The 20537-nt window shown below is 55.0% G+C and overlaps 2 protein-coding genes across 3 annotated transcripts; both read left to right on the top strand.

Annotated features, from left to right (window-relative positions):
* On the top strand, positions 1–14636 carry HYOU1 (hypoxia up-regulated 1). Its single transcript, XM_077306623.1, has 24 exons — positions 1–310; positions 419–512; positions 831–909; positions 1784–1938; positions 3169–3245; positions 3377–3558; positions 4012–4127; positions 4332–4515; positions 4774–4908; positions 5237–5319; positions 5456–5588; positions 5727–5914; positions 6271–6409; positions 6498–6558; positions 8898–8980; positions 9218–9394; positions 10406–10614; positions 10697–10784; positions 11120–11242; positions 11674–11807; positions 12681–12765; positions 13136–13388; positions 13890–13973; positions 14557–14636. The coding sequence occupies exons 1-24, from the start codon at positions 1–3 to the stop codon at positions 14616–14618; spliced, it is 3234 nt and encodes a 1077-aa protein (XP_077162738.1). The 3' UTR covers positions 14619–14636.
* Positions 14637–15830: 1194 nt separating this feature from the next.
* Positions 15831–20529, top strand: SLC37A4 (solute carrier family 37 member 4). 2 transcript variants are annotated; one of them, XM_077306625.1, is made up of 9 exons: positions 15831–16256; positions 16397–16629; positions 17344–17587; positions 17884–18042; positions 18314–18399; positions 18492–18605; positions 19008–19073; positions 19734–19872; positions 19945–20529. In XM_077306625.1, the coding sequence occupies exons 1-9, from the start codon at positions 16109–16111 to the stop codon at positions 20109–20111; spliced, it is 1356 nt and encodes a 451-aa protein (XP_077162740.1). In that variant the 5' UTR covers positions 15831–16108; the 3' UTR covers positions 20112–20529. The 2 variants fall into 2 exon arrangements, with proteins under 2 accessions (XP_077162740.1, XP_077162741.1); XM_077306626.1 differs by lacking the exon at positions 19008–19073 and having other exon boundaries at positions 15834–16256.
* The last annotated feature ends 8 nt before the right edge of the window (positions 20530–20537 follow it).

Below are 20537 nucleotides of genomic sequence, written 5' to 3'. Positions count from 1 at the left end.
ATGCGCAGGGGAGCCTCGACGTGGCCCAATGGCGGGCGAGCGCGGCCGGCGGGCCAATCGGGGGGCGCCGCGTGCGCCGGGGGAGGCGCCGCCGCGGAAGGAGAGAGACGCCGGCCGGCCGGTCCCTCCATCGATCGCTCGATCCGTCGCCCCCGCGCCCGCCCCGCACAGACCGCCCGCCCGCCCGCCCGCCCGAGCTCCTTCGCCGCCGCCGCCGCCGCCGCCAGGATGTGCCGCGGGCCCGTGGGCCTCCCGCTGCCGCCGCTGCTGCTGCTGGTGTTGCTGGTGGCCTGCCTGGCCCGCCGCTCAGGTAGGAGCCCGGAGGGGGGAGGGGGAGAAGGAGAAGGGGGGAGGGGGCTGCTCAGGCGGCGGCGGCGGCAGAGGCCGGGGGGACTGGCGGGCTCCTTCTGTGCCGCAGGGTCGCTGGCCGTGATGTCCGTGGACTTGGGCAGCGAGTCCATGAAGATCGCCATTGTCAAGCCGGGGGTCCCCATGGAGATCGTCTTGAACAAGTAAGCGCCCCCCCACCCTCCACCCCACCCCCCACCCTGAGAGGGGGCTGCTCTGGCACCCCTGGGGGCACCCGCGAGGCAGGGAGCTAGCCGGGCCATTGTTAGTCAACCCAAAGGAGCTGCCCTGACTGCAAACGCCTGGATTCAGAGCATGAAGAAGCAGGGATCGCAGCCGCCCAGCAGCTGATGTGCGAGGGGTCCTTTTGCGCCTCCCTGGCCGTTCGACCCCCTACAGGTTCTGCAAATAAAGCCCAGCACTGAGAAACATTTGTTAGCAGACAAGGCAAGATTTCTGATGAAGGCTTCGTCTTTCACCAGGGAATCTCGGCGGAAAACACCCGTGGTGGTGGCCCTGAAGGAGAACGAGCGCCTCTTTGGCGACAGTGCTGTGGGAATGGTAAGTCTGAGGGTCCTGCTGCCTCCTGGCTGCTTGCATTTCTCAGGTGTATGCTGAAAGGACCCCCGATGCAGAATCTCTCCCCCTCCTCTCTTTGATTTTTGCCATCTGAGACACAGGGAAAAAGTTTCAACTTGCAATAGATAACACACAAAGGTGTATTATTTGTGCAAAAACACCTCTGCATGGTTGTAAGAAGTAGGGCCATCTGTGTATTTGGATATTAAATTGATCTTTACGACACTGGAAACACTGGAGCATCTTGTAATGTTTTGTTAATAAATACAGTAATATAGCATATTAGCCATTGTCAAAAATAGTTTTTTTCTAACAGAGTATTCATGAACATATTGAGCATTCTTTTTCATTCATTCCACAAGTATCTCTCCATCATTGGAGTTTTTTTTTCAGTCTGCCCCAAAATTTCCTAACTTTTCCACTGGAAAATTGAAAATATATTTTGAATTTAAAAAGATAATATTTTGAAGGGTTTTTCCTCCCGGGGTCTGATCATAAAAATTGAAAAATGGAAAAGATCCATCCCCCACCCACCCCATTTTATTCGTGTGTTCAAATCTTTCATTTATGGCAGCTTATTTTCAGAACTCACATCAGGAAGTCTTGCATATGCTTGACCTCATGGGGGATGAAATTAAAATGCGCATGTTTGACTTTGAACATCGTCCATCTCCAAATCCTTCTTTGATTGTTATATCTACCATTTAAAATGCATTAATTGTAAGGGATTGCAGCCTTAGCTTCAAAACTGTCCTTTAAGCTGTCTATGAATGAAAAGGCTGTTAAGAAGTGGTTTGTTGATCAGTTACTGCTTCTTGAGGATTTGACCCTCTTATGACCATGTTTACCCCCATAGGCCATCAGGAACCCCAAGGTGGCTTTCCGGTATTTCCAGGACCTCTTGGGCAAGCACATGGACAATCCACAGGTGGCACTGTACCAGTCGCGGTTTCCAGAGCATGAACTGGTGAAGGATGCCCGGAGACAGACCGTTACCTTCCGTCTTTCAGAGTGAGTGGCCAGCTTGGAGATTGGTGCTGGAGCGATGTCATCTTTGCAGTGTGGCACTAAGGGGGCTTCTGTGGGATCAGGAGTTGTGATCCAGCCTTAGCTGTTGGAGACTTTCTTGTGTTTGCTTCTGTCATGCTGAAGAGCAGGAAGGTATATCCTCTCTTGCCAGAGAGGCTACTCCGCTCTATGATGCTCCCCGGCTCTTCAAAGCTGATTTATGGGAAATTAGAACAGATCAGGAAGTGGGTGGACATCGTTTGCTGGAATGGGGGAGGGGGGGTGACCTCCTGAGCTATGGAATTTCAGGCAAAAACGTACTGGCCTGTTGAGTGCTGCATTCAGCAGAGGACAAGGGCTACTGGAGAAGGGGGTCCAACTTCCATTCCGCCAGCAGCTCCAAATTTATTTATTTATAGGTTAATTTATATCCACCCCTCTGGGACTCGCTGTCTCGGGACAGCAAACGACAATATCAGTCTTACAACATTCCATCAGGAATAAACATTTAAAAAATAAATTAAAACATAATACAATTTAAAATTATAGTGAAAAGCAGCTATCAGCACTGGTGATGAGTTGTCATTGACATCATCAATATATGATTATACTAGCAGGATATCCCATTGTAATTTAAAATAGAATGGGCATTAGCCTTCTCTCACCTTGTGCTGGGCAGGCCAGGGACTTGCCTTCTCCCTTCCCGCTGAGGCCTGGAGAGGCTGCAGTGGTCCTTTTGGGGGCGGGGGGGGGGAAACACTGGCAGGGATTGCAGCTTTCCTGGGCCCCCCACACACTAGAGAAGCCAGGGCTCGCCTCCCTTCCCTCCCAGGCCCCATTCCCAGCTGTGGTCCCAGGCCCTCCCCTGTCCTCCTAGCTTGCACTCACTGGCTGCTTTACTTCTTGCAGCCAGTCAAGTGGAGCAGCCTACCTGATTGGCCGTTTGTTGGAGGGACAGCTAATCAGCTATGCAATGAGTCCCAACTCCTCCCACCATCCCTGTCCAGCTTTATTTATGGTATAGATACCAAAGGGGGGGGGAGGCCCGGTTAGAGGTCCACCTGCCACAGGACAGATGGCCGCTGTCCCCACTTGACTGCTAGTGAGTTGTGGTTTGTCTGTTATTGCCAAGGGATCTAGTTCTTATGTGGTTGCTTGAACTGTGAACGCGTTGGATTCTTGCCAGCCCTCTGAGGCAGTGCCGCATCTGACCCTCCTCCCCCTTCCTTGCAGCACAATCCAGTATTCTCCAGAAGAGGTCCTAGGCATGGTTCTGAACTACTCTCGCTCCCTGGCAGAGGAGTTTGCAGGTTTGGAGTGACACAAAACATGGCTTTCAGTTTGGGGGGGAGTGGAGTGAAAACGAAATGTTGCGTCAGTTTGCATTCAGTAGCCAAATTAAGAAAGGCCATCCCTGAGGCAACTTTGGCTCCTCTTGCAGAACAGCCCCTCAAGGATGCTGTGATCACGATCCCTGCCTACTTCAACCAGGCAGAGAGGAGAGCCATCCTGCACGCAGCAAAGATGGCGGATCTCAAGGTTCTGCAGCTCATCAACGACAACACTGCTGTGGCTTTGAACTATGGCGTATTTCGGAGGAAGGACATCAATGCCACAGCTCAGGTGCTTCTGGGAGAAGGGGGAGGATTAGAGATCCCCTGCAAGGTGCCCAGAAGCCACAGCGGGATCTGGTATCGGACCGGGGCTGGGAGACCTTGGCTGAGTCACATGCTTTCAGCCTAGCAAACTTTATCAGAGGATAAAAAAGAGGGTAAGAGAAAGATGGACATGTCTGTGTTTCCTCATTGAGGAGACTTAGCTGCGTACAAATGAAGGCTATCGATGGCTGCCTGTGTGGAGTTCTTCTCTCCTTGCAGAGGAGGGGAAGAACTCTCTGCTTAGCTCTGCTCTGAACAACAGGAATGATAAAAGCAACAAAGAGCTGGCCACTCTGTCTCCATTCCAAGCATCCCATTTGAACTTGCTGTGGGCAGCATTGGATCCTCAGAGTTCACTGAGAATTCACTTTTGCATCTATGTTCCCTGCATTTGTTAGCCTGTGTCCTTTGTTTCCAGAACATCATGTTTTATGACATGGGGGCCAGCAGCACCGTGTGCACCATTGTAACCTACCAGACAGTGAAAACGAAGGACTGGGGGACCCAGCCGCAGCTGCAGATCCTGGGTGTCGGGTAGGAGTTCTTCCCTTGCGAAGTCCAGAGGGAGGCAGGTTTGTGAAGTGGGGCCTCCTCTGTGCTTGTGGCAGCAGGACTGCCGCATAGGGTATAATTGGGAGGTGTTCAGGAAGCCCAGGCATGGGACTGGGCAGGCAAGAGGGGGCCGCCTCATGGGCAGCTGGTGATGGTTGAGTGGGGGTCCTGCCTGTCTTCGGCTAGGTTTGATCGTACTCTGGGAGGGCTGGAAATGGAGCTGCGCCTTCGCAACTACCTTGCTGAGCAGTTCAACAAACAGAACCCTTCCAAGGATGTCCGGCAGAACCTCCGTGCCATGGCCAAGCTCCTGAAGGAAGCCAATCGCCTGAAAACAGTCCTAAGCGCCAATGCTGACCACATGGCCCAGGTAGTTGTACTGACATGCCACACGAATGAGTTGCTTAGCACTGTGAAGAACTTGGTCACCGAAAGCTTTGGCAGCTCCACCTACCAGCTTGTGTAGTGTTTGGCCTTTTTTCACGTTGCCAACATTCATGTTTTTTCAGAAGAAAGGCTTAATGCCAGGGCTTTTCCTCCCCTTCGCTGGGAGAGCGCTGGAGCAAATGGGTATGTGGGAAGCCCCGTGTGACGGGACGCTCTGGTCTTTCCTGCCGCCCCTTCCCAGGTTGAGGGCCTGCTGGATGACATCGACTTCAAGGCCAAGGTTTCCCGTCAGGAGTTTGAGGATCTGTGCTCAGACTTGTTCCAGCGAGTTGCAGGGCCCGTGCATCAGGCACTTGGTGGTGCCGGGATGAGTCTGGTAGGTGCAGGGGGGGAAGGGCCATCAGTCACAGCCAACGTATGGCAACCCTAGAGGGTTTTCAAGGCAAGAGATTTAGAGAGGCGCTTTGCCCTGGCCTGCCTCCACCTAGCGACTCTGGACTCCCTTGATGGTTTCCCAGGAATGAGGGCTGACCCTGCGTAACTTCCAAGAGCTGATGTCCTTCATAGTCCAGGGGGTGGGGTGGGGTGGGGTGAGGGAGCTGCTCACATGGCCTCCTTCTGCAGAACCCAAACTGAAGGTTCGGAAACAGGAATTGTTCTGACTTCCCTGAAGTCATACCTCCAGTCTTTTTCCAAATCTCTAGAATGAAATTGACCAGGTGATTCTAGTTGGAGGTGCCACTCGAGTGCCAAAGGTTCAAGAAATTCTGCTAAAAGTTGTTGGCAAGTAAGTGCCAATCTGTGTGTGTGTGTGTGTCTGTCTGTCTCTGTGCCAGACTGATCTCTGTCTCTCTCTCCATGAATTCCTGCTATTCCGGCCAAATCTGGTTGGAACTGATTGTGTTCTCTGTGGGCACCCTTAGGGATGAGCTGGGGAAGAACATCAATGCAGATGAAGCAGCTGCAATGGGAGCAGTCTACCAGGCAGCTGCACTGAGCAAGGCCTTCAAAGTGAAGCCATTCCTCATCCGGGATGCAGCCGTTTTCCCCATCCAGGTGAGCTGTGGCTTGTTGCCAAGGGTGCAGGCGGGGATGTTATATGGTGTACTGGGGAGGCGGTGGGAGGGAGCCTCACCCTTGTGGAAGTTGGTCTTGCAAGGGAACTCACTCGGTTTGGTCTCCTCTGCCTCCCAGGTTGAGTTCACCCGTGAAGTGGAAGAGGAGGATAAATCCAAAAGCCTGAAGCACAACCGGCGGCTTCTGTTCCAGCGCATGGCTCCCTATCCTCAGCGCAAGGTCATCACCTTCAACCGCTACACGGATGACTTTGAGTTCCATGTCAACTATGCAGACATGGCCTTCCTGAGCGAGAGCGACCTGCGGTGCGTGTGTGCTTCTGGGGGCCAGACAGAGACCCCTCCCCCGGCCACCCCCATGTTGGGGTTGATGCTGCTGGCGGAGCTTGCAATGTTGGCGCCCGGGAAGGGCCTCCTCTGAAATGGGGTGGCGAAGCAATAGACCTGGGAGAAGAATGCCAAGGGCTGGCCGGTGGCTGGCTCCAAGCTGGTGAAGCACTCTGGACAGGAAGAATTGAGCAGCATTTCCCAGGCTTCTTCCAGGGACCTTCACCTGGCCTCCCACGTGAGGGTTGGCCGTTCTTGCAAGTCCGCTGGCTGCTGCTTCACCCTTCACAGCTGTTTAGGCAGTTCGACTATGGCTCTTGTTTTGGAATTTACAGGACTTTTGGGTCACTGAATCTCACCACAGTGAGGCTGCGAGGCGTGGGCGAAAGCTTCAGGAAGCATGCGGACTATGAGTCCAAAGGCATCAAGGCGCACTTCAACATGGACGAGAGTGGGGTGCTCAGCCTGGACCGCGTGAGTGCAGCCACTTGCCCTGGGTCTCCTGGGTCTTTCCTGGGGTGTTTTCCGGTCTCAGCTCAGTGCTTGGTGTGTTGTCGTCCAGGTGGAGTCGGTGTTTGAGACAGTGATGGAGGACAAACCGGAGGAGGAGTCCACGCTCACAAGTAAGGCTGTCGCCTGTGGAGACTTCTGCCTCTTGCGGGTCTACTGTTTCTTTGTTTATTGCTCTGTAACTGTTATTTCCCAAGTGAGTTATAACCTAAAAGCCAGCAGCAGGATACAACTTCATATCCAGTTTGTGGGGAGCAAGAGTAGTACAGCAATAAAGAAAGTCAGCTGCAGTCCAGGACGTCCCCGGCTCAAATCTTGCCCCAGTAATGGAGCAGTTCTAAGCCACTCCACTCAGAAGGAAGGTCCATTTCATTCAATTCAGAAGGCCTTAGGGTGGCAGTCTTAGTCGCACTCAGGGAAGCCACGCTCCTAGTCTCTGCTTCTTAAATCCAATATGGCCAATTGTGTAGGACTGCTGTGAGCACTGCTTCAAGATTATCTCTATGAAGAGTCAGCTCTACAAATGCAAGCTGTGATTGTATTAATAGCAGTGGAACAAATATTGACGTCAAAACTTGCAGCAGAGATACTGCCTGGCCACGAGGGAAGTTGCTCGCAAATGACGGCACCATAAATCAGGGCCTCACGGACCCATCTTAATGTGTGGAAGGATTCAGATGCAGAAAGATGCACCTTGACAATAATCTGGATCAAAACTCTTTGACTTCCAAGGTCACAAACAGCCACTGGGCTGGGAAACAAATCCACAGTCAGTGTTGTAACAGGTGAAACTTGCTCCCTTCTGCTTATCAGTAGCTGAACAGCAGCATGTTAAGAACAGTCATCATTTCTGGACAGTCTTTAAGGGGAGCCCTACATGCAGAAGGCACCTGAACATGTGTGCCAGTGAGTGGCAGGAGCGGAGTCTCTGTTCTAACCGAAAGCTACACTCACAAAAGGCCCCCGGGCACCATGGGGGAGTCCAAGAGAAACCCCCTCCCCCACTAACTACCAGATCCTCCCAGGAGAGGGCAGACTCACCCTGCTTAGATCATGATTGAGTATTTTATTTATATCCCAGCATTCCCACACAGTGGCTCGTGGCGGGTCACAACAGTAAGAACCCACAGTAAAACTCCCCACCCAATAAAACTCCATAAAATCCACCCACTAGCAGTGAAAAATAATCCTCCCCCAACGCCCCAGGCTCCCAAGCACTGCCTCAAGGGGCATATCAATGGGGGTAGCCCAATGGCCCAGATCCTGTCACCCAGGCCTCAACCAAAGACTTGGCAGAAGAACTCTGTTTTACAAGTCCGGCATCAAGTCGCAGCCAGGACTGAAAAGGCCATGGCCCCAGTCGAGGCCAGGTGCGCTTCCCTCAGGCTGGAGAACTCCAACAGATTTGTGCTTGCAGAGCAAAGTGCCCTGCTGGGGGCATAAGAAGATCCCTCAAACATGTTGGTCCCAGACTGTGCAAGACCATGAACCTGATTGGGGCTGCAACCCCAATTTCCGGGTCAGAGACACGGGCAGGCCCACATAGAGTGAGTTGCAGGTGTCCAGTCTGGAGGTGACTTGCATGGATGACTGTAGCCAAGCAGTCTGAGGACAGATAGGGCGCTAGTAGCCTTACTTGGCACAGATGGAAAAATGCCATGTGGGCTATTCCTGTTACCATTGAGCATCCAGGATCACCCGAAAATGTCTGGCCAAGGGCAAGATATTAAGTCACAGCCCGGTCAGCGTGGGTAGGTGCCCTTCTTGAGCTGTTGCCTACCTGCCCAGGCACAGGACCTCCATCTTGGAGGGGTTGAGTTTCAAGATACTTCCCCAGCTGGGTTCTGTGCCCTCAGTTTTCTCTTTTTGGCCTCTGCTTCAGTTTTTTCACCATCAACCAGTCAGTGACTGATTCCAGGTAGGCATTCAGGGCCTCCAGCACTTCATCCAAATCCACAAAACCAAGAAACAGCTGCCTGCCATCAGCGTACGACTGGCATTGCATTCCACAGGCAAGCTGTCCCAGCAGCGAACAGGGCGGGAGACCAGCTCTGGGTGTGGAATCTCTCTGGGGCTTATGGTACTGCTGAGTAGAGAGGGGGAGGGGCACGGCAATGTCTGTTTCTAAAGCTTGAGGTGCTCCTTTGTTGCCCTTAGATGAGATGAAAGAAATGCAGCAAGGCCTCCCGAGTTTAATCCCTCTGCTAGGTTGGTTGAGGTCATTTCTATTGCCTCCTGCAAGGTGGCAGCCACATCCATCACTGCGAAGGGCAGGATCCAAGGGAGTCTGAGCCCCCGTGTCTTCTGGAGGGAGCGAGCTGCCTGTTTGCCAGACAGCCAGGGCGGTCAGTCAGAGTGGCAAACCATGAGCTGGGTCCTGGAGCCCCTGAAGCTGGTGGGTGTGTGGCCTGGCTCTCCCTGTGCACCTGAACCGTGTCTGTCTTTTGGGCAGAGCTTGGGAATACCATCTCCAGCCTCTTTGGTGGAGGCAGTGCTGTGCCAGAAGCCCCTGCCAACCAGACGGAAACTGTGCAGGTGAGTGCTACGCTGTTGCCTGTGTAGCTTGGGCAGGGAAGCCATCCTTGTCCTGCTCTGAGAACTGCTGTGCTCTCATTCAGCCAGCACTGGAGAGAGCTGTGTAGGGAACCAGCAGTGGTTTCAGCACAGACACGGTTGCCGTGGCGAGTACCACCGTAGCTCTGCCTGACTGGAAAAGCTTTGCTGTGTGTGCTAAGTTTGTCCCCCTGCCTGCCTGCCTGCCTGCCTGCCCAGGAGGAGGAGGAGAGCCAAGCAGAGTCCGGAAAGGAGGACCAGAAGGACGATGCTGGGGCTGCTGGGGAAGAGGAGGTCAAGCAGCAGGCCCAGACAGCCTCTCCAGCTCAGGAGAAAGCAGGTGCTTCTGCAGAAGAGGATCAGGAAGAGAATGCTGGAGAGAAGCCCAGCTCCCAGGTAAACATTATTATTATTATTATTATTATTATTATTATTATTATTATTATTATTATTATTTAATTTTTAGACCGCCCTTCTCCCAATAGGTCTCAGGGCGGTTTACAACATAAATAGTTAAAACACAATAAAATCCCCATAAAACCCCCAATTAAAAGTTACATATAACATATAGCGGCGGTGGTCACAATTCTGGAACAGGGAACAAGGATCATAAGAACATCAGGAGAGCCCTGCTGCGTCAGACCAGTGAGGGTCCATCCAGTCCAGCCTCCTGTCTTCTCACACAGAGGCCAACTGGTTCCTCTGGAGGACCAACAACAGGACAGAGAGGCCGAGGCCGAGGCCTTCCCCTGAAGTTGCCACCTGACTCTAGGATTCGGCGGCTTAGTGCTTATGATTGTGGAGGTTCCCCCGGTCACCATGGCCAGTGGCCACTGATCATTTATATCTGTTGACTCCTGTGGCATCACTACATCTCCTGGACACAAAGTCCACATTTTAATCACTTGCTGTGTAAAGTAGTACTTCCTTTTGTCTGTCCTGACCCTACTATCTGTCAGTCTCCTTGGAGGCCGAGTTCTAGTCTGTTGGGAGAGGGATAATACTGTATCTCCTATTCCAAAGGAGGTCACACTGTAGATCCATGAAGAGGTGTGATTCCATGACCATAGAGTGCCTTGCTGTTTGGTTGGAGCAAGCGGGGGAAGATGGCAGGGGTCTGTACTCTTCAGACCACAGTGTCTTATTCTGTTGAAGGACTGCTCGATCCCAGTCCAGGAACTCCAACAAGATTTGGGGGCATGAACTTTGGAGAGTCAAAACTCTCCAATGCAGCAGATATGAACTTTTACTCTCAATAGGGCATATCCCAAAATCTGGGCTCCTCTTGCATTCTAGCATTGACTAAGTGAGCTCCATAGAGGAGAGAGCTTCTGTGAGAGAGCCTGCTCATGTGCAGCCTCAGGGTTGCATGCAACACCCTACTACGAGTGTGTGTGTCTCCTCCAGGAAACCAGAGAGAAGCCAGGATCTGGACAGGCAGAGGAGCCTACCGGGACCCCTGAGGCTGAAGGTGCCAAAGCTCAGGAGGGAGGAGAAGAAGAGAAAAAGCTGAAGCCACCAAAGAAACAGAAGCTTGTGGAAGAGATTACTGTGCAGCTTGATGTTAATGATGTGCCTGACCTTCTGCCAGAAGAACTACAGGACTCTATCCAGAAGTGGGTTTGGGTGACTCTCCTGTGGGCTGAGGTGGGGGTACTTTTGGGGGGCTTCTCTTTTGAGACCTTTTTCCCATTCCAGGTTGCAAGACCTGACTGTGAGAGACCTGGAGAAGCAGGAGCGGGAGAGGTCAGCTAATAGCCTGGAGGCCTTCATCTTTGAGACCCAGGTAAGAGAAAGGACTAGAGGCTGAGATAGATGGTTCAGGTCTTCAAACAAAAAGATCAGGAAGGGGATATTTCTGCTGCTGCTCCTTTGGCTGGTGCTTTCCCCACTCAAGCACAGTCTCTCTGCGACACATGACACCCATGCCCATGTCGCTTGTTACTGTGAGAGTTAACACAGCTGCAAAGCTGGAGATCCCCCTTTGTTTAGATTTGTTGGAATGTCATAGCTGGGAGAAGCAGAGAGGGTCTGCTTTCATTAGATCGGAAAGCCTGAAGAGCCGGGGGGGGGGGGGGAGCCCTGCCCTTCAGAGAGGTGACTCCTTCCCTCTCCTTCTAGGACAAACTCTATCAGGAAGAGTTCCAGCTGGTCTCCTCTGAGCCAGAGAGAGAAGCCATTCTACAAAAGCTCAGTGATGCCTCCAGCTGGATGGAAGAAGAAGGCTTTGCAGCCACCACAAAGGTGTCCAGTGGCTTCCTTGCATCTGCTCACACTATATGGCTTTCCCTCTTCTCCTTGGCTCCTTTGACTGTGACCCCCAAGGTTGGGTCTTTCCCTGCACTCTCCACCTGGGGCCCACTAGCAGGAGTTACCTGGGACTCGTAGCACAGCTGGCATGTGCCATTATACTGCTTGAGGCCTGGCACACTGCCCCTCCTGGGGAATTTCCTGATTCTAGAAGCTGCATTTGTCTTTTGAGGGATGTAGCTTTTCTTGGACAGGGCCAGGAGGCAGGAGTGAGGAACTGTTGTCCTTTCCTAGCTACCCCAAGCAGTCTGGCACCTGACTGCCCCTCACCCTTGTGGCCACAGCCCTCTGCTAGGACCGCCCCTGGCTGACGTTTGTGCTGCCCCAACTGGTTGTAATTGTTTCGTTTCTGCTCCCACTCGCAGGAACTAAAGGAAAGGCTTGTGGAGCTGAAGAAGTTGTGCCGGGGCCTTTTCTTCCGTGTGGAGGAGAGACGGAAGTGGCCGGAGCATCTGGCTGCTCTGGAGAGTTTGCTCAACCACTCCACCATCTTCCTCAAGTACGTGCGCCTGGGGCTGCAGTTCCCTAAAGCTCTCTGCTGTGAGCAGTTCCTGGGAGAGGCAGAAATGTGAAATCCTTTGGTGCAGGGCTTCAGCCAGAGCATGGGGATGGTGCACAGATCTTTGTGCTGGCAGATGGAAGCCAAGGGGAGGAGAGGCGGAGCAGGGGTGTGGCTGGACCTCCCTGTCCCGTGGGGCTATGGGGCCGTGCTGGTGCAGTGGCTTGGGCAGAAGGAAGGCTCATCTGCTTGGTGTGCTTTTCTGCACTGCTTGAACAACATTCTGGACTTCACCTGGGATTGGGGGGCTTGGTTCCCTATCTGTTAAATGAGGGAACCCCATGACTTGCGTCGGCATAATGGCGTGGCTAGGTTCAGATCTCTGCTCAGCTGTCAGTCTGTGATTCTGAGGCACTCCGAGGTTCTCCAGCAGAGAGTTCTTGTGAGGATGAAACCAGAGCAGGGGGATGTGAGTGCTCCCTTGGCCCCCTCGGAGTGGGGTGGAAGGAAGGACTCTGGCCTTGTGCTGCTTGAGAGAGTCTGGCCTCCCAACCTCCACAGCTGTGCTTTCCCTAGGCAGTTTCCCTCTTTGTGTGACCCCTCAGTGGTCTGATCCTTGCACCGTGGATGGAAGTTCCAAACCTATGCCTCAGAGCCACTGTCTCCTCTCCTGGCAGGCTGAAGGGCACCTCACATAGCAGTCCTGGGCTGCAGGGGCTCAGGAGCAGATAGCCTGCTTTCTTTCCCTGGCAGGTCCCCAGTTCAAGGAGCTCCTGGTGGAGCTGCCTGCAGAGCCCTGGCTCAGTGGACTCCGCATGTGCTTGCATGCCGGAGGGTGGGAAGGAATGAGCCAGGTTCTCCTTTGCTTTTCAGGGGAGCACGGATGATCCCGGAGGCCGATCAGATATTCACAGAGGTGGAGCTGAGTACCCTGGAAACGGCTATCAATGCAACAGCGGTAAGAAGAGGGCTGGCCAGGGGCTCTCTCCCTCCCCAGCTACCTTCATGGCTGCACTCCTCCTGACAGCACCGTTTGGTCCTTGGATGGCACCATTTAGTTCACAGGTGATCCAAGTACATAGTCCAGGAGGAAGAGCAGCAGCAGAGAAAGTGTAAGCGAGGGCCATCCTGGAGCCCTCATTCTCCGCTTCTTTCCTCCACCCCACCCCGGGGGAGGCTAAGGAGGGCTCTTGTCTGTGGCTGTGAAAGGCGCATGCAGGTGGCTGCAGGGCCTCCAAATGGTTTGGCACCCAACAGAGGGCAGCACTGAAAGGGGCCGCTCTGACTTGCTGAAGGACTGCTCAGAGTTGGTTGTTTGGTTGTTTCAGCGGTGGAAGAATGAGACCTTGGCAGAGCAGAGCAACCTGCCCCCCACGGAGAAGCCTGTCTTGCTCTCCAAAGACATCGAGCTGAAGATTGCTGCCCTGGACAGGGAAGTCCAGTACCTCCTCAACAAGGCCAAGTTTGCAAAGCCCAAGCCCAAGCCGAGAGAGAATGCCACAAAAACGGAACTGGGCAAGAATGCTACAGGGCCTCCCGAGGACGAGAAAGGGGTTCCTCCAAAGGAGGAGAAGAAAGAAGGTGAGATGTTTAAGGCTCCTGGATATTTTCAGCACCACAGTGAGGAGAGGGGTCTTCACAATAGCCCCCCTGCCCAGCTGTTGCATTCGGTATGATGTGAATGGTGCCCGTGTGTGTCATTGCATACATCCCGGTGACTCTCCCGATAGCCCTTTGCAACCTTTTGACCATGGAAGAACCCCTGAAATGTGTTTCAGGCGTTGTGGAACCCTAGAAGTGTTCCTAGAAGTGTTTGCAGGAGCCAGCCTGTCGATTGATCATTCGCCGTTTCCATGGTGGAGAAAGATTAGGCCTGTAGAGCAATGGGGGAAATGGGCTCCAGGGACATCTAGTGTGGTCAGCATCCGTCTGAGTTTCTGGGAAAGGCCCTGTAACCCCTGGAGAGCTCTTGCATGACCCCCAGGTTCCCAGTAAATCCCAGTCAGAGATCCCTGCCCCAGATGGATGCTGTTTGATTCCATCTGCCTGACTGTGCATCTTTTTTCCTTCTGCCTGGGACAGAGAAACCAGATGATGCCAGCCCAGTCAAAGAGCCCCCCACACTGGAGAGCTCTGTATCGGATGATGAATCAAGACCAGACACAGGTACGAGGACTGCCCTGGGAGAGGGGTAGAAGGGGCAGGCTGTGGATCATGTTCCTCTTGCCCCCCTGGATTTTAACGGAGTACAGATGTGTTCTCCTCTAGAACCTTGCAGTTCCTGGACTCTGCATTCAGGAGCATGACTTCCACAATGGGGAGCAATATGTCTTAGGGAGAGTTGCTTCTCTGTTCCTTGGTTCCCTTGTCCAACACACCAAGCTTTGGTCATCCGGGGGGTGGGGTGGGGGGAGCCTCTGGGATTTTCTTAAACAAAAATTGCCTCCATCCTTCCTGCTTATTCTGACAATGAAGCGAGATTGTCCAATCTTGTTGTTGTTTTTCAACAGACTAGGGATACATAACTATAGGGACAGGTTTTCCCCCATCTTATCAACCCCATCGGTTTCTGCTGTTGCTTTACTACACTGTTCATATGAAAAGAAGTGGGTGTGTGCCCTGTGGTGTTTTCTGTGGGCCATGGCAATTCAACACCCTCTCGTACCAGTAAATTCTGCTACATTCAGGGCATTCTTGTCTCATGTGTTGGACATACATCCCCTGATTCCTTTGCTTCTCTTTTTTACAGAACAACAAACAGAAACGAATTCAGAAGCAAGAGAAGATGCCAGAACAAACGATGAATTATAACAGTTCTGAAAAACTGTTTGTCAATGTCTGTTCATTTGCAGTTAATGCTGTTGTTTTCTTAAGGGACCTGATTGGTGGATCTTGGCAGGCTGAAAGCAGAAGGCAGCAGAGCAGTGCGCCTCCGCAGGGCCCCCCCCCCTTGCGATTTTCCTGGCTGCTAATTTTGGATTGTGCTGTCTTGTCTTTGCTTCCAGTGTTAAGGATGGTATTGAAGCCCCCATTGGCCACCCTCCATCCCTCCACTGTGCAGCACTCTTGACTGGTATCACCCCTGCTGCTTGTCCCACCGTCCTCTGTGCCATGCCTCATCCTCCAGAGAATGGTACGGGTTAGTTCCATTTAAAGGGAAGCCACTTAGAACCTCCAGGTGTATTATCCGAGGGGAGGGCATTTGATGTCCTTTCTCCATATGGCAATGAAGAAAAGTTTTTTATACCCCCCTTTTCACTAGACACCCTGAGAGGCTGAGAGAGCTCTCATATTACTGCTTGGTCAGAGATGTGACCCTATCAGGGCTGTGACCAGTCCAAGGTTACCACTGGGCTGCATGTGGGGGAGGAGTGGGAGATCATTCCCAGCTCCCCAGACTAGAAGTTGCCACTCTTCACCCGCACACCACATTGGCAAAGACCAGCAGAGCCTCAAGGGAGCGGCCACGGGAACCTGACGGTGACCCTCCCAAGCCACATCCCCAACGTGCCCGGCTGCAGAAGGTGCCCTAACTTTCTCTGGTGAGAGAATCCACCCCCCCCTCCAGCCAGCCAGGAGACCAGGAGACGCTGTTCTGCCTCCGCCCCAAGAGCGGGCGGGGGGGGGCTTCAGCTTGCAGCAGCAGAGGCATAAATCACTCTCCCTTGACGTTTAGCCAGCCGGCTGAGCAGCTCGGTCACTTTCGCCGCATCATGTGCAAGATGCATTTGTCTGATGCACCGGCACTCAGCATTGTTCCCAGGGCCCATGGGCCCCCTTCGGTTCTGTGGGGACAGCCCTGCCTGGCATCTTTCTCCCACGATGCTTCATGCTGTCCGGGGTGGGCGCCTGCCCCACTTGCCCAATGGCTCACCCCAGCCCTGGGCCTTCGGGGACGCGTCTGTGCCCGGGCACGCCGCCAGGGGGCTTGCCCCAGCGCTAGGCCAGTGTGGGGCTGAGGGCGGGCGCAAGGAAGCCCACGTGGTCCGTCCGTCCCCCCGACGGAGGGGGCGTCCCTGGCGCCGTCGCAGCGATTGGCGGCGGCGAGAGGGGATGGCGCTTCCACGGCCCGGCGGGAGGGAGGGAGAAGCGGGAGGGCTGCCTTTGCCCGACGGCTCCCGGCTGGTCGCCCCGCCTGCTGGCTGCAGGGCCGGCCGCGCTCGTCAGCTGCCCCCCGAGGGGGCGGGGAGTCTTGCAGTGGGGCCGGCCCCGTGTGCCGCGGCCCAAGGACACGTCCCGGCGCGGCGCCCGGGTTAATCATTCTCGCGCGGGGAGCCGAGCCGGAGGAGGCCGGCGCCGCGATGGCCGGTCCAGGCTACGGGGCCCGGCGCGCCGTCATCTTCGCGGCCATGTACGTGGGCTACACGCTGTACTACTTCAACCGCAAGACCTTCTCGTTCGTCATGCCGGCCGTCATGGAGGAGGTCGCGCTGGCCAAAGACGACCTGGGTGAGCCGAGCCCGGCGGGGTGGGTGGGTGGGTGGGCGGGCGGGGGGCGCGGGCTGTCCCGGGGCTGGGCTGGGCTGGGCTGGGCTCCGCCGGGGCCGGGACCGGGACCGGGGCCCGACGCTGTGCCTCCCCCGCTGCAGGGCTCATCAGCAGCAGCCAGTCGGCCGCCTACGCGCTCAGCAAGTTCCTCAGCGGGGTGCTCTCGGACCGGCTCAGCGCCCGCTGGCTCTTCTCGTCCGGCCTGCTGCTCGTGGGCCTGGTCAACGTGCTCTTCTCCCGGAGCTCGGCGGTGGCGGCCTTTGCCGCGCTCTGGTTCCTCAACGGCCTGGCCCAAGGCCTCGGCTGGCCGCCCTGCGCCAAGGTGCTCCGCAAGGTGAGGGACGGAGCGGCCGCTTTCTTGGGCCGAGGGAGCCCGCCGCTCTCTCCCGGCCTGCCCAGAGGCCGCCGGGGGGGGGGGCGGGGGCGGCAGGAGGCTGTCAGTCACCAGCCAGCCGTCTCACTTTCCGCGAGGTGATCTTCTTGGGAGCCGGCACCCTCCGCAGGGGCCTGCCAAAAAGACTCTCCAATGACGCTGAGCCAGCGGCCCTTGGAGGCCAAGCCCGGGTGGGGATGGGCGGCTGGCAGGGAGGAAGGGCGGTTGCTTTTGGGATGTCCCTGCAAGCAGCCGATCTTCTCATCGCTGTTCGGATTTGGAGGGATGGATGCTTCAAATCCCAGAGTCTTGATTTTAAGCTGTCTAATTTGTAACTGCACAGGGAGGCACCTGGCTGGCTGGTGTTGCAGGGGAGGCTCTGGAAAAGTGGGTGGGATTTTCTTTGGGGGCTCCATGCACGATGCGTATCCCATTCCAGGGCAGGGTTGCGCGTACCCTTTGGCTGCGGGCTGCCACGGCTGAGGCCCACAGCAGAGCTTGGGCCTTGTTTCTGTGGCTTGGTGTACATTGGTGCCCTTCCTGGAATGGATAGTTGGGGGCTCCAGGTGGCCTCTTGGCGGGGACCCTCGGGGATTTGGGCCAAGGGGGTCTTCTGCGCACTGCCGAGGCCTCGCGTCTCAGCACTGACTCCTGCCCCTTTTCCCTTCCGTGCAGTGGTTTGAGCCTTCCCAGTTTGGGACTTGGTGGGCAGTCCTCTCCACCAGCATGAACCTGGCTGGAGGGCTGGGCCCCCTGGTGGCTGCTCTGATGGCGCTGAGCTATGACTGGCGCACGACCCTGGCACTCTCTGGCTCGGTGTGCGTGGTGGCCTCCCTGGCATGCCTGCTTCTCATTAAGAACGAGCCCTCGGACGTGGGGCTGCCCAACATTGAGCCGGGGCCAAAGAAAGGGGGAAAGGGTGAGTGTCTGCGGAGCAGGAGGCCAGCTGAAGAAGTATGGCAGGGGCCTGCCTCCTTTGTGCTGAGCAGCACAGCCAGCAGAGACTGCGGCCTCCCGTTCAGGGGGACTGCCATTGGTGGGCTTGTGTCAGCATCTTGAACTCCTTGAGAAGGGCAAGGAGCAGCCTGCCTTGATGCCAGGCTTGGGGGGGGAGCGCAGGTAGAGAGCTGCAGGGTGGTCACAGAGGGATTGGAGTCGTGATTTGGGCAGGGGAAATGATGTGCAAGGCTCTCGGGAGTGGCCTTTTCCCTGCAGGCTCCTCATCAGAGGACAGCACTCTGGCCGAGCTGCTGCTCTCGCCATACCTCTGGGTCCTGTCGACTGGCTATCTGGTTGTCTTTGGCATCAAGACCTGCTGCACAGACTGGGGACAGCTCTTCCTCATCCAGGAGAGAGGGCAGTCAACTCTTGTGGGTATGATATACCGTCTGGCATTGTTCTCAGAGAAGCTGGGCGTGGGAGGACTGGGCTCATTTTACAGACACCCCAAATATCAACGGCCGACAGAGCTGTTTCTGGCCCTAGCTGGTTCCTGGCCAGGTCGGAGGCTGAGTGGGTGTGCTGGGGCACTTCATCCGTCCCCCAGTGCGTTCAGCAAAGAGGCCTCCCTGGGAGGAGCTGCATGCCCCCAATGTCTCACGCAGAGGTTGTCCTCTACCTGGCTCATGTTCTCTTGACTCCCTAGGAAGCTCGTACATGAGTGCCCTGGAAGTGGGGGGCCTGGTGGGCAGCATCGTAGCCGGCTATCTCTCGGACCGCGCCGTAGCCCGGGTAAGCCCCCTGGTTCAGGACGGCAGAGGAGAGGGTGACGAGAGCTGTTTCCGGCGGCATCCTGACTGGGGCTCGTCCTGGGTGTGTTGCAGGTGGGCCTGTCCCAGCACGGGAACCCTCGACACACGCTTCTCCTCTCCATGATGGCGGGCATGTCTGCTTCCATGTACCTCTTCCGGGTTACGGTCACTGGCAGTTCTCCCAAGGTAACCTGTGCAGAAGCCTTCCATTGCTATGCACTGAAACTCAGGCCAGGAGGGAGGACAAAGGGCACCCCCAAGCTTCGGAGTACACCAGAGCTCTCCTCGCTGCTGGCTCAACACATGCACCTCTTGAGAGCTGCTCGGAAGGAGGGGCCTGTGGCTGTGCTTTGCAGCCACAGCTCCCTTGAGTGGCAGGATCATCTCTCTCTCCTCAACGCAACTCTTTCCATGGAAAATTCCCAGACAGTTTCCTCCTTGAAGGCCTCGAAAGTAGCCCGAGGAATCCAAAAGGCACAGCCTTAAAAGGGGCTGGTGGGTGGGGGGGGGGGGAACTGCTGGTTGGGGCAGGGACGGGGGAGGTTTCTCTTGCTGACCTTGTTCATGGTTTCCTCCTTTGTCTCTCAGGAAAGCAGCTCTTGGATTCTAGCTCTCCATCCTCTTGCTGTCCTTGTGGGCTTAACAGAACACGAGGTCTTTCTCTGATCTTTTCTGTTGCATGGTTTGGTGGGGTTTAACGTGAGGTCTGAAGGGGAGGACACCCTGTTCCTTCCAGCCCACTCCTTCTCTGCTGCCTTCTGCCAGACGCATTCCATAAACAGTTGTCTGCCTGTGATAAAGCAGGGAGGGTCTGCCTGGAAAGGTGAATACTTTGTGGGGTGAGGTCACCGGCCTTTGCTTACTCTTGCGAATGCTGTGGCTTTGAAGACTTGTCAAAGTTAATCTAGATTCAGGTACACAGCTATGTTGGGATGAAGCAATAGAACAAAGTCTGAGTCCAGGGGCACCTTTGAAATCAAAACAGTTTAATTCTGAGTATAAGCGTGTGTGTGCATGCTTCGTTCTAAAGGTAATGTAGGATCTTTACTGCAATCTTGCTCCCTTTAAGGTAACAGTATCCATCGACACTGTGTCTTTCCTGTGCGGGGGTGGGGTCTACTGCTGATCTGTTAGCCAACTTGGTGACAAGCACCGTTTCCTTTCGCCAGGAGCGCCAAAGGGCTCGTTCATGTGCTGCCAAGGAACTGTCTTTTCCCCAAGCCCCATGAAGGAGAGAGCTGAGTGGTGGGTGGGTGGAGGCTGGGCACACATCCTATCACTCCCACGCCTAACTCCCCCCCCTCATTTTCTTAGTTATGGATCCTGGTCTTGGGAGCAGTTTTTGGATTTTGTTCTTATGGACCAATTGCATTGTTTGGTGTCATAGCCAATGAAAGTGCCCCATCCAACCTCTGTGGAACATCACATGCCATTGTGGCGCTAATGGCCAACGGTGAGTGGCAACCCTCCTTCCCCCTGCCCCGAGAGCTACCCAGCCCCTCTCATACCACCCTCTGCTTTCCAGTGGGAGGCTTCCTGGCCGGCCTGCCCTTCAGCACCATCGCAAAGCACTACAGCTGGGGAACAGCCTTCTGGGTGGCAGAATTGACATGCACAGCAAGTACCGTGGCCTTTTTCTTCCTGCGGAACATCCGTACCAAGATGGGTCGCGTGCCAAAGAAGGTGGACTGAAGACCAGGAGAAATGCAGCCTTGGAGGGTCTTCACGCTGCCTCCACCGGGCAGACCGGGCAGAAGCCTACTTTGGCCATTTTCTGAAATGCTTGGCAGAGCCACTCACAGAAGGTCAACCTGATTAGCCAGTGACAGCCAAGCCAAGGACTCGGTGGCCCAGAACCAGCCCCCCACTGCCTTCTTCGTCTTCACTGCAGTAATGTGCCAGGATACTATACGAAGGCTACACCTGTGGGGTACTTGTTAGAAGCGAAGCTACTATCACCAATCTCTCCTCCTTCCCTGCCCACCTATTGTCCTGGCAGCGAAACAATACGGCATCCAGCACTTTTGCAGCTGCTGTCAGGAGAACATCTTGTACTGAACTGAGATGGTCCAGATCCATTCACGGCAATAAAGTATCCTCTGACAAACTACTCTGCAG

Source organism: Paroedura picta, chromosome 12, assembly GCF_049243985.1.
Source record: "Paroedura picta isolate Pp20150507F chromosome 12, Ppicta_v3.0, whole genome shotgun sequence".
In the NCBI taxonomy this organism is placed as follows: Eukaryota; Metazoa; Chordata; class Lepidosauria; order Squamata; family Gekkonidae; genus Paroedura; species Paroedura picta.
Note: the sequence above shows the minus strand (reverse complement) of the source record. Positions and strands in the feature narration are given on the sequence as shown.

Bases quoted from the DNA above. Each gene is read 5' to 3' on its own strand.
- HYOU1 (XM_077306623.1), top strand. From the start codon at position 1: ATGCGCAGGGGAGCCTCGACGTGGCCCAATGGCGGGCGAGCGCGGCCG. The intron at 910-1,783 runs GTAAGTCTGAGG...TTACCCCCATAG, and splicing joins GCGACAGTGCTGTGGGAATG to GCCATCAGGAACCCCAAGGT. The intron at 5,320-5,455 runs GTAAGTGCCAAT...GGGCACCCTTAG, and splicing joins CTGCTAAAAGTTGTTGGCAA to GGATGAGCTGGGGAAGAACA.
- SLC37A4 (XM_077306625.1), top strand. From the start codon at position 16,109: ATGGCCGGTCCAGGCTACGGGGCCCGGCGCGCCGTCATCTTCGCGGCC. The intron at 17,588-17,883 runs GTGAGTGTCTGC...TTTTCCCTGCAG, and splicing joins GCCAAAGAAAGGGGGAAAGG to GCTCCTCATCAGAGGACAGC. The intron at 18,043-18,313 runs GTATGATATACC...TTGACTCCCTAG, and splicing joins AGGGCAGTCAACTCTTGTGG to GAAGCTCGTACATGAGTGCC.